The 12,401-nt window shown below is 44.5% G+C and overlaps 1 protein-coding gene across 4 annotated transcripts; it reads right to left on the reverse strand.

Moving 5' to 3' along the window:
• Positions 1-2,445: 2,445 nt before the first annotated feature.
• Positions 2,446-9,493, reverse strand: MTERF2 (mitochondrial transcription termination factor 2). Of its 4 annotated transcripts, XM_014964091.1 has the most exons (3): positions 8,547-8,554; positions 7,158-7,258; positions 2,446-3,897 (listed from the first exon to the last, which is right to left on the reverse strand). In XM_014964091.1, the coding sequence occupies exon 3, from the start codon at positions 3,881-3,883 to the stop codon at positions 2,690-2,692; it is 1,194 nt and encodes a 397-aa protein (XP_014819577.1). In that variant the 5' UTR covers positions 3,884-3,897; positions 7,158-7,258; positions 8,547-8,554; the 3' UTR covers positions 2,446-2,689. The 4 variants fall into 4 exon arrangements, with proteins under 4 accessions (XP_014819577.1, XP_014819579.1, XP_014819576.1 ...); XM_014964093.1 differs by lacking the exons at positions 7,158-7,258; positions 8,547-8,554 and adding an exon at positions 9,384-9,493; XM_014964090.1 differs by lacking the exon at positions 7,158-7,258 and having other exon boundaries at positions 8,547-8,592.
• Positions 9,494-12,401: the final 2,908 nt, after the last annotated feature.

Genomic DNA, 12,401 nt, shown 5'->3' on the forward strand with positions numbered 1-12,401 from the left:
TTTGAAGGCTTCCTAGTTAATTTGTGGAGAAGGGCATACATAGATGTGCAGCTTCCCAACTGTATCATGCCCCAGAGTGCCTTTTATCTGCATCTAAACAGCGCCAACCAGCTCTTAACAAAAACTGTAACTTCACTGTGGTGTTGGTTGTGCATAGACACAAAATCCCTTGCACCAATTTTATTATTTTTATCTTGGGTATGCTCTATTTTAAGATTATAGTGAACTGAATGGAATATGGGACTGAAGTTTTTAGGCAGAGTGGGATTGTTATTGTGTTTTGGGTTGGTTTTATTTTATTTGCCTTTTCTGAGCTCTCGTTTCAAAAGGGGAAGATGTTTATGAAACTATTTGTATGCCTGACCGCTCCCTACGTAACAAAATGCTGGTCTGCAGGCTTTTATGTGCTGGACTTAACGGTATAAACTGGTTTGCATTCATGTGAGTAACAGCAAGTGAGGAGGAAGCAGATTTCAGCAATACAACGTTTTGGTAATTGGGAGCTTCCCTGAGGTTTTATTATAAATGAATCCTGTGAAGAAGAGAGAAGCCAGTCCCAGGCATAGAGTTGTGAATGAAGGATCGAATGAATTTTGCTCCGCTAGTAAGAAAAAAGGAGTCTTTCTGCTTATGCTTTCGCTTTGAAAGGGGAAGAGGAGAAATTGAACCATTCAGAAGGGAAAATGAGTTTGTGGTAACTCAGGCTGTGACTCAGTTAAGGAAATATGTCTCTTGCTCCTTTTGTCCGCTGCTGCTGGGGATAAGCTGTTTCAGGAACTTTAAAAACGTGGAAATGGTGAAACTAAATTTTCAGGGGAGACATGGTTTTACGTCTCGGTTTCCTTTTCATCCTAAACCACTGCTGGGTTCTGTGGTGTATTATGAATAGCTTCAGCGAGCTGAAATGCCCCCTTGTGTCTGAGGGGAAGGATGCTTTTGAATTCCAATAACATTGTGGTCCCCTTAATAGCGGAGCGCTGAAGGACGGCCAGAAAGCGACAAAGGCAAGTCCCTATGAATTTTTAATATGGCTGTCTTCCCAGTTCCCTCTTGGGAAACGATAATGCGTTTTGACGAGTCAGCAGAGAAATGGCTTAGTAAGGCTGACTCCTGTCGTGCCGGTGATACGTGCCACCTCCAGCATCCTGGCCACTGTCACAGGCTCTTACACCGGCGGTGTTTCTCCCCCCACAGGCGGCTGTCACGTCCGCACTCGCCTGCGTGGCGGTGAGTTTTAAAACCTGCAGCTGCTGAGATCTTGGCGCTGCTCTGACCAGATGTTTCCAGCCCCTTTCCAAGCTTGCAGTGCGTAACCTAGCAGGCTATATAAAATCATCCTCTTGCAGCCCGCCCTCTCAACGAGTAATTCAATACCAGCTTTCCTCAGCAATTTAAAACTTCTCGTTAAGAAAGGGAACCCTGGACATGCTGCCAAAATGTCTGTTAAAAATGACCTTGAAGAATGGCCCGGGGTGAGGGGGTGTGTGACTGGTTTTCTCCCGCTGTCAAGCGGGAACGTGTATGGAATAGTTGCTTAGGGAAGTCTTCCTGAGAAATAAAATCACTGATGATCCCAATTCTAGATCGTCAATAATGCTACTAATTTATATTATCATTCACAGCCCATAAATGAAAATAAATAAAATCCCCTGAGGACTTAAACACTGTCAGATAGTTACTATTTTGAAAGCCAGCACTTGTCAACAATTAACCATATGATGATATCTGAGAAGCAGTGTCACCCGTATATTTAGAAACTGTGGCAGCTGTTTACAAATTTGGTAGTCATTTTTTTAATCACCAGTGGTTTATGGACTAGGGTTTTGTTACATCTAATATAAAAGCATGACTTTTTCCTTTCTCCTGCAATCATTTGAGACTCATTCGAGTCTCTCCGTAACCTTTTCTCTCCCCAAGCTTTGCTAGAAAAGAAGGAATTAAGAACTAGACAATAGCAATAAATGTATTTCCTCCTGCTGCAAACCTTTTGCAAAAGGAGTACATTTTGAAGTTTCAGAAATATGAAGGAGGTTGTCTTGTAGTTTCTGTGCATTATGGTTTGTACACAAACATACTAGGGCCTTACTGCAGGAGTCACTAAATAAAAATACTATGTCCTGCCCCTGTTCTCGGACTGCGCTCTAGCTCAGCTCTCCTGTCCGTGAAATAAAGTCCACAACAGTTCAGGATCTGAGAGTGAGAGCTACTTATTTCAACTTATTTCAATAAGGAAGGGAACCCAGAAGAGTCTCCAAAAGTCAGTGAACCAGTGGTTTGATGAACATTGCTGGAAACAATAACCCTTTTCTCTTTTTCTGATAAAGACTGAGCTAATTGTTACCACGAGATAGACTGTGCAGTGACAGAGCTGAAAATCCAAAGCAGTTAATGCCCTGTTAGATAGGGAAATGTAACAGAACCAAAAAAAAAAACCAACCAACCATATGAGGTCCTCCTTGGTGGGAAAAAGGCAACCTTTATCATAACCAGGTTCTATGATATTATTTGACAATGCTAGAAAGCTACAATTGTTTTATGAAGTTGTGCCTAACACCCAGTCCAGAAACAAAGTACAGCGTAAGACTACAGTCTGGTTAAGATTGCTTTTGGTTTGGCTCTTCTCAAAGAACCAACATCTCTTTTCTCTTTGATAGTTTTCTTTTGCGTTATTTAAAGGACAGCATTCAAATTAATCTTCAACGTTTATAGGAGCAACAGGATTAAAAATGGGTCTCTCCTTCTTTGACTGTATCTTACCATAACTGACTTCAAAATCTTTCTTAGTACCATTCAAGCTTTCTAGAGATCCACTCTTTATATCGTATCCCAAAGCAGAGAGTTTTTTAATTCGGTACTGAACAATTTGTGTTGTCAATTCCAGCACCATCGGTGTCTCTCTAATCTGTGCTACAGAAATTCCTGCCTTCAGCAGGCCTTCAAGTCTTTCTTCCAAAATTGGAACAGAATAGTAGAGAAGGGCTGGGCATTTCAGCACTAGCTGTTTTAATTCTTGATCGCTGCACTTGAAGACATTTTGGGAAAAAAGCATACTCTTCTGCATAGTAGTAGGGGTAAGTTGAAAAATGAAGCCTTTAAGTTTGGACAGCAGCTGTAGCACTTCATTGTCAGTGAAATCATTCTTCTGGAGAAATTCCAAGTTCTCCTGGATTGTGCTGGAGGTACTTAATAAAATAAATGGGTTTTGGCTCAATAGCTTCAGTATCCAGATCTTCATATTTGCATCAGAACCTCCCAAACTTAAATAATTTCTTTGTAATGTCTCTATCACATTTCTGGTTTTCTCAACAGGATTGTAGAAAATAGTTGGTGCGCTTGTCAAGAACCTGGTGATTATATGATTCTTAAGTCCTAACTCTTGAAAAAACAGTATATTTGCCTTCTGGTTCTCACGATAGTCAATAGTGAAAAAAGACTCTGGAAATTGCTCTATTAATTTAATCAACTGTTTTTCATTCTGGCATACTAACTGCCATAGAGCTCTTTGAGAGTTTATCTCCGTAGGAGTGTGGAGAATTGCCTCTGGGCAGCGTTCTAAAATGTTGGCTACAGCAGTCTTGTCTGCTCCCATTTCTTGTAAGATACCAGCAATTTCTTTAACATAGGCCACATCCTGGAGAAGGACCCATTCCTTTAATCTGCGGATCTTCTTAACATCGACTGACAATTTGTGGAGACTCTCAATAGTTTCTTTATTTTCCTCTCTCGATTTTGTGTCAGTTGTGTAGCTGGAACGTACTGGGAAGCTCCTCTTTGCTACTTCAGTCCACACTGAGGGAAAATTCCATCCTGGGTTCCAGTACTGAGATCTCGTCAACAGAAGAGTAAATGCATCTTTTGCACCGTGAGCAGCTCCTCTCAACATCGCGGAATTCAGCCCTATGGAAAGAGAACAACTCTAAGGAAACACACTTAAGGCACAAGTTATACCTCGTAATGTCCTCAGAGATGTTGGTATTTAGACTAAGCTGGTGTAAGAAATTACTCTCAATGGTGATTTTTCTTATTAGCACAAAATTTGGCTTTTATGTGAAAGCGGGGAGAGGGGGGAAGACTTTTGAAAGGTTAATGTTCTGATGGATGCTTCACTAGAACTGTAACGTGGATGCAACAAACCTGCTGTGGGGGCAGGGCTCTGTCCATAGAAATGCTTGCAGTCATACAGGAACCCAAGTGTCAGCCACTTCCTGCAGCTAACGGTGTTAATTACATTACAGCTCACTCGCGCTACGTTAGAATAAATGTTTCACGCAATTTAATGTGACAGTAATTCTGCCAAATTAATTTTTTAAAAAGCAGCTTCAGTATCTTTCTTAACTCTTCTGAATGGATTTGCTGAACTTCTCAAGCATTGTTTGGCATGTGACTCGTTCCTTCATGTGTCAGAGACCCCCCCTGGTGCTCCTTCAGCAGCAGTTCACAGCCTAACAGCATTGTGAAATCATTCTTGTTATAATTAAGGAGGAAAAAATCATCAAAATCTTTATGAATGTGTTTTTTTCACTAGCTGAGTCTTGTTAATTGGGTTCTGAATAAGCACACTGGTGTTTTGAGGGAAAGCACACTGTAACATCTTCAGGCCTTCACTTGCCTCTCCCAGCACCTACTTTGCTAGAGCCACCCTTTGCACTGACACCTTATTTCTGTCTCCGGGTCACTTCTGTCATTGCTGGCCACCCCCAGTGGGCAGAGAGTCCTCCTGGAACAGGTGCCTGGGTGGCTCTGCTGGGGTCCCCCCGGCAACCCCAGGGCAGTGGTGGGGAACCCCACACCTGGCTGATGGGTATCACCAATGGCGCGTGTGGTGCCACCTGCTCTGACACGGCCGGAGGGGCTGCAGCAGCCAGGCAGAGACAGCATTAAGTGTATTTTTAACTTCCTAGGTGGTGTTTTCATAACAACCTTTAAGGAAGCAAGGAGCGTGACAGGGAGAGTTGCTGGCCTGTGAAATACTCGCACAAATTGCCGTTGCTGGTAACATGCTTAAAAGTGCTCAAATTGAAAATGAGGGGGGGGGAAAATACAATTTGTGCATTTGACAATTCTATTTATACAGTTGCTTTCACCTCTCCCAAAGTATAGCATGCTTCAAAGTGTACCTACATGAGCACTAAGATAAATTAAGGTTTTTTCAGTAGAGAAAAGACCGTTATGATCACGTAGCCTTATCTCCTACATAACAGAGCAGAAGCCTATTTTAGGAACAGCTGTACGAGACCCCTAGAATCTTCTTTATAACCCATCTTTAAAGAAAATACGTGGTTTGTTTAAAGATCTTAAGCGATAGAGCCTCTATCTAGTTGCCAGGTAAGGTTAAATATTTTCCAGGGGTAAAATACTTTATCTGAAGAAAGCATACCTTTGCTTTTAAGTTGATGTTTTTCAGCTTCTAAAAGCTGGACTCATGTTACTATATCGTAAACTAATGGAATAAGACATAAAAATAATTTCCTATGTGCAAGCTTATGTTATTAACTGAAGATGTTTATTGGTAAGTTGTTTTTCTGTAGTGTTTCAAATCTCTGAGGCAAAATCTGGTTAATGAAGCTGCTTGTGTCATAACCCCAAGGCTAATGGTTTTATCTTCATAAACTTCTTGAAAAGTGCTGTCCAGGAAGCTCCACCACAGGATGAACTATTTTTCCCCAATAGCCCTGAAAGCACTCTAAGTGTAGGTAAGTCACAAACTTTTTGTGTGCTGACCTTTCCGTGTCCTGAAAAAGGGACTGTTTCACAGGGACTGCAAACTAAAGCCTCCCCTCCACAGGGAGTGACACAACCGCTTGTGTTGCAGTACCCTGAGTAGCTCTATTGAATTGAGTGGGTCCAGTCAGAGTAAACAAACCTCTGAAGGATCAGGGCTTTCTTCATTAATGCTTCAGCTCAGCTGGAAACTGCCAGCCAAGTAAAGTATTGTTACAATTGTTTGGGATGTCAGATGATACTTTCAAAGAACAAACTGGAAAAATAACTAACCATGACTTTTACTTCAATGTGTAATCCTGCTGTTAAACAAAATTGCCTTATGAGTAATACAGTCACTTAAAACACAGTCATTTTATCTATTATAGAGCTTTTAAAAAATTCTGATATAGTAAATTGTGCTCTTCTAAGATCTGACATGGAAATGATTTTTATGTGCACTTAAAAGAAGCTTTATGTTGTCTGAAAATCTTCGACATCACAGTCAGTTTCTTCCTGTTGTTAGCGAGGAACATCCATGCAGAAAGAGAGAATACTATAAAAGGAAGGAAAACTTTATTTGCTAAACCATGTATGATTGGGGTACTCAGGAGCCCTCATAAAGCACTAAGCAAAATATCACATGCAAAATAAGATGAATGGATTTTAATGTCATGGTGTTCTCTAGAAACTGAGAGGATGATTAAGAGTTATCATTTGGTGTATTTTAGAGACCATAGATGACAGTATCACATTTCCAGGGTATGTAACCTATTCCAAAAAGTTCAGAGGACTCTTAAAGCTCATGCTGGACTACTGTCCTAATATGCAGCACCCCACTGCAACTTTTTACATACCTATATTGCCGTGGGGATTGTAAATCAATTGAGAAATTAAGAGGAAAAAATGGGCAGTTCAGACAAGACATTTGCTCTCAGTGCCAGCAGCACCCTCCTATTGCCAGGTGTCATAAGAGCAACAGGGAAGTGAACTGATGTCTATCTGGAAGTTATCTGTGATCCTGCTTGTTAGCACGCTTGCAGTGACCTGTATCTACAGATGAAAGGGCTGTTTTAAGTTTCATTATTTAATAAGACTCCTATGTGTATCTTCTATAGGACATGGAACTAGGATCCAATGGTTGATTCATCCCTCATTTCAGGGATGAAATTCAATTCAAAATTTCTGAATGTGTATTTTGAGACCCAAACTTCATTTTTTGAATAATTAACAAACCAACCTCTTGCTCATACTGTATTTTTCACAAAATCTTTGACTAAAGAGAGCAACAATATGGTTACTACTGTATGCTGGTAACTGCATTTTTATTGTATTATTTAACTGTAATTTTTATTACAGCAAGCTGTAGCCAGGTCTTAGTAAGCTATAGAGAATTAAATGGAACTTTAAAATGCCTAAATTGAACTCTGAATTAACCAGGAAGAGTAGGTATTTACCTAGAACAGAGCAGTGCAGATAGGATTCGAATAGCTTGTGATGAAATCTGGAGCAGTAATAGGTAGCACTTTTGTAGATTAATGCATAGTAGGGTAAGCTTCTGCACTTACAGGAAAAAAAAAATGAATCCCTGCTTTGCATCAGTAGTAGAAATGAAGGGGTATTACAAAAATAGGGTAGACCAACATAAAGCTTTCTTGAAAAACCTACAGAGGATCCTAGAATAATGATCCAGGTTGGAAGGGACCGCAAGAGCTCAAAGTGGAGTCTGCTATGATATGATCAGGCTGCTTTTTCCAGTCAGGTCTTGAAAACCCTCATGGACTGAGGACCTGCCCAGCCTCTCTGGGCTGCCTGTTCTACTGCTTGGCTGGCCTTGTGGGGAACGAAAAAAAGAGGTTTTCCTTCCCTCTAGGAAAGACATGAAAAAACGCTTAAGGAAGCATAACGTTATATATGCCAAAGGTCACCAAGTGGTGCTTTTAGTACAGAGAAAACTGAAAGACAGCAAGCAGGCATAGCCTCCTGGACCATCTCTATCTGCACATCCCTTTTCTCTCCCTTTAGACTCTGCTTTGGGGCAGAGGGGCTGGAGGAGGATACAGCTAGTGCAGAAGCAGAGGGTGGGAGATCTAGCAGGGCTCTTTCTGCCCATCCAGCCAGAGCCCTCTTACCCTGGCTGGGCTCTGCTGTGTTGTTGAAGACCCCTGGCAAAAAGGTCACTCCTGGCCTGCAACTGGGACTTGCACCCAAGGCTTTCATAGACTGACAGAACGGCCAGAGTTGGAAGGGACCTTAAAGATCATCGAGTTCCAACCCCCTGCCCTGGGCAGGGACACCTCCCACCAGACCAGGTTGCTCCAAGCCCCATCCAGCCCGGCCTTGAACACTTCCAGGGATGGGGCATCCACAGCTTCTCTGGGCAACCTGTTCCAGTGTCTTGCCACCCTCGGAGTAAATAATTTCTCCCTAATACCTAATCTAAACCTACCTTCTTTCAGTTTAAAAGCGTTACCCTTCATCCTACCCCTGCCTTCCCTGACCAGGAGTCCCTCCCCACCTTCCCCGCAGGAACTGGAAGGCCGCTACAGCCTCTCCTTCCCAACCACCCATCGCTAACACCACACGCCGCTTCTCCCCCCGCACCTCGCCCCCTTTTTACCGCCGGGCCGCCGCCATTGTCACGGCAGGCCCGCACCTGTCGCCCAGGCGCGGGGAGGCCCAGCGGCGGCCTCAGCCGGCCCGCTAACGGCGGGGCCGCGACGGGGCTTCCCTCAGCGTTCGGCGGGACGCCGCTGAGCCCCCACATCCCCACACACGGCCCCGGTGTGAGGCGGCGGGAGCCGGGCAGGACCCACCCGCCGCCCCCGTCCCGCAGCGCGCCTGACCTGGCTGGGCTCGCCGCCGCGCAGCGCCGCGCTGGGCCCTACCACCGCTGCGGGGCGGGGGGGAGAGAAGGAGGATGTACCATGTGGCGGCCGGAGCGGGGAGGCGGGCGGCAGCGAGGGAAGGCGGTGCGGAGTGAGTTTGCGGGACGGGAGGACTCGGGTCTCTTGGTAAACTCTGCTCTTAATCTCTCTCTGAGATCACCCGAGGTTCTTCCACTCGTTAAAGCGGGCTCCGGTGGGAGTAGAAATGGTTAAAGGTGGTTGGGTTTAAACAGCTTTCAAGAGAGGATTAATGTAGTAAATGAAAAAAAAAAAAAAATTTGAAAATCGATCATTTCTAAGTCTTGCAATAGAATCATAGAATAATTGTCTAGGCTGGAAGGGACCTTTAAGATCATCGAGTCCAACCATCAACGTAATACTGACAAAACCCATCACTAATCCATGTCCCTCAGCACCATGTCTGCCCCTCCTTTCCATACCTCCAGGGATGGTGACTCAAGCACTTCCCTGGGCAGCCTGTTCCAATGCTTCACAACCCCTCCTGTGAAGAAATTTTTCATAGTGTCCATCCTAAACCTCCCCTGGAGCTACTTGAGGCCATCATCACTTGTTACATGGGAGAAGAGACCTAACCCCGCCTCTCTACACCCTCCTTTCAGGCAGTTGTAGAGAGTGATAAGGTCTCCCCTCAGCCCCCTTTTCTCCAGGCTGAACAACCCCAGCTCCCTCGGCCACCCCTCATAAGACTTGTTCTCCAGACCCCTCACCAGCTTCATTGCCCTCCTCTGGGCATGCAAAAAAATGAACACTTTTAAATTAGGCTACTTTGTGTACCTGTGTTCTGAGGGGAAGCAGGTGATCCTATAGATTCAGTAAGGGAAATGCTCTGTTTCTGGTATTTATCCCAAACCGAAGCTGAAATAATGGTGCTGGTGAGGCCTTGTGCCCTGTGCGGCTCAGCAGTGACCGTACCCAGCAGTCACAGCCCTGGGGCTCCTGGTGCCAAAGGTGTTGACCTCCACAAAGATGCTTTGACTCAGTTTGGAAGTGGAACTCTGAAAAATCTCTTCAGGATCACACTCAGATGGGAGGCAACACTGATGTGATGATGGGAGGCTCAGCTTTCATCAGCATATTTTCTTCCAAGGGATCACCGTGCTTATTACAGAATAAAAGAATGAAATTCCCAAAGGTCATCATTGGATTTATCGTGTTTTGCTGGTGGTGTTTCAGAAGTGAAACGAGCTGTGATGGTGAGAATCATCTTCCTCTCTTTTTTTTTTTGTTTCAGCTGTATCTACTTCATTTCTCTTCTCAACTTAAGAGTAACAAATCAGCGGAGACACATAAATGATTCCTAGACTACAAAGGGTTTTCTAGGTGTGTTAGGATTTTTTATGCTAACTGCGGGTCTGTACGATCACATCCTTCAGCGAGTGAAAACCAGCACTGTTCTCTCTCCGGGAACACTTCTTTTGTCAGCTACATTTTCAACGGTCTGAGTTAGACCTGTGAAAAAGATCTAACGAAGAAGAGAACTGCTACAGAAAGCAACCGTGCTCTATCAACCCAGCTCGGGCTTGGTCTCCTGAATGACTGCCATTTCAACAACAGTTAACGATGCTCATGAATATAAATGACATACAGAGGTGTTAAAAGCATGTATCTAAAAAATGTTTCTAATTTGTAACACACAATGTATTTGTATACTTGTTTCTTTATGCTTTTATCATTTCACACCTTCATGTTATCTTTTTTCCCTTCTAACTCCTCCCCACTCTCTTGATTTTTGCGATTACCATCTGAGCTAAATTAGCAATAATGTTCTTTAAAAAAGTTATCCACCAGAGAACCCAGGAGTGAGGTTTACTTGTATTAGTTCCTTGATTAACTGTGATTCTACTTTCTTTTTTTCTGCTAACTTGGAGAAACTCTTCCCTTGAGATCTGACATTTTAATTAATATGTTCCTCACCTTCCTTCCACTTCTAAATCAAGAACGAACCGTCTGGCAGGGAAGGTATGGCTAGAGCCCAACGGTGTTTTGATATAATGATATGCTAATGATATATTGCAGTTGTTATTTAGTCCATAATGCCAAACAACTTATAGACTGATGGTTTTCATGGCTGCCATTTGGTTATGAAACTGTAAGGTCCAGTGAGGGAGGGTTGCTTCCACCTCAGTATTCCAACGAAGGCAGATCAGTTGACGCTGGGCTTTATTCAGGGCCATCTTCAGTGTCATAGCCTTGGCAGGAGCTAGCAGGGAACATAAGGAGTATGAAAAAGCAGTTTGAAAGTTTGAAATGAAAACTGTATTGTGAGGTGACCTTCCTCGAAAATAAGGAATCTATCTTCTGTCAATGTGCTCAAAAATTACATAATTAAAAGGAGTTTGATGGAAAGTGGTCATTAACTACCAAGATTTTTCTATTTTATTTCTTTGAAAATTATTCATCAAATATTTGGCATTTCCTAAGAATAAAACCAAAAAAACAAGCGGGGGAGAATGTGCTTTGGATTAATTGAGAAAACCATGCTCAACTTTACAATAATGCAACTACTCCAGCTTTGCGTTGCAGCAAGGGTATATGACAGGATCCCGTATTTTCTTCTGGACCGGAATGATGAGCTGTGGAACATGATGTTCCACGTATGAAAGCATAATAATTGAAAACCTCATAATAATTTATGCTGTTGTTGAAAGTCAAATCTTAAGAAAAGTTGGGCCTCCACACTTCTTAGAAAGAAAGTTTGTATAAAACCAAAGTCGTGGCTGGGGCCTCTGCTGCTAGCATGCCTTGATCATTAATGACATTTTATTAAATCATTCAAAGCGAGGAAGGTGTGAAGGGAAACATGTGATGCATGTCTCTTACTGTTGACTTTACTTTCACTTTCTGTGTATCTTAGCAGAACAAAATATTTTAGTAGAAACAGCAACTACAATTCTTAAAGTACTGTCCTGCTCTGGAATTCTGGAAGCCAAGAAAGGTCAGTACTGCTGATGTGAATCCTCTGCCTTTTACTTGTCAGCTGTTATCTGTAATGAGACCCCTCTTGCTGTTGCTGCCCACTTGTTTATGAACACTCTGGAAGTTGTAGATTTGAGCTGCGATCCACAGGTGGGGGTTTATTTTCAGATGTGCAGCTAGAGCTGTTCTGTCAGGGCTGGAAATTGCTCAGCAGAGCCCTGTCGGTGTGAGGCCTCATTCAGCAGTCAGTGGCTAACACGGAGAAGGCGCAGGGAAACCCGCCGTGTCGGCGGCACGCAGGCCTTGGCTTGAGCTCTGCAATTAAAACAGAAGACGTCAGATACACGTCTTTTACTAAAAATGACTTTACTAATTGCTAGAGAGGCCATTGTAACCCATTCTGCTACTCGGAACTCGTTGGAAATCGCCTCAGCGCTGAGGCGGGCGGCCGTGGAGACACGGCCCCGTTTCGTAAGGCACACCGCCCACCTCCGCCGAACACGGGAGGGGGCCGAGCCGGGGCGAGGGAGACATGCGAGGGAGACACGGGGGGAAAGAGGGAGGGAAGGAGGGAGGGAGGGAGGGAGGGAGAGCGAGCGAGCGGGCGGCCGCCCTCCCCATACCCGCTCGGCCCGCCAGCGCCTCAGCGGCTGCGCACAGACCGGCGGCGGGCGGGTGCCGGCCTCCCTACCCACAGCTTACATAAACGCCCCGCCTCTGCCCCACGGGATGGGACGGGAAGCGGTGGGATGGCCCGGCCCGGCCCCCTCTCCACCCCCGACGGCGGCGGCCCCAAGGCATCCCCACAGCCCGCCGTCGCGGGGCTGAGGAGACACGCGCCGCCGCGCACGCGCAGCGCCCGCCGCGGGGGGGGGG

The sequence above is a fragment of the Calidris pugnax genome, unplaced genomic scaffold, assembly GCF_001431845.1.
Source record: "Calidris pugnax isolate Ruff unplaced genomic scaffold, ASM143184v1 scaffold44, whole genome shotgun sequence".
NCBI classification, from domain to species: domain Eukaryota; kingdom Metazoa; phylum Chordata; class Aves; order Charadriiformes; family Scolopacidae; genus Calidris; species Calidris pugnax.

Coding starts and splice junctions, on each gene's coding strand:
- MTERF2 (XM_014964089.1), bottom strand. CDS start 7,299: ATGCAAAGCAGGGATTCATTTTTTTTTTCCTGTAAGTGCAGAAGCTTA. Junction 3,898..7,157: donor TCTGCACTGCTCTGTTCTAG/GTAAATACCTAC, acceptor CTCTTTCCATAG/GGCTGAATTCCGCGATGTTG.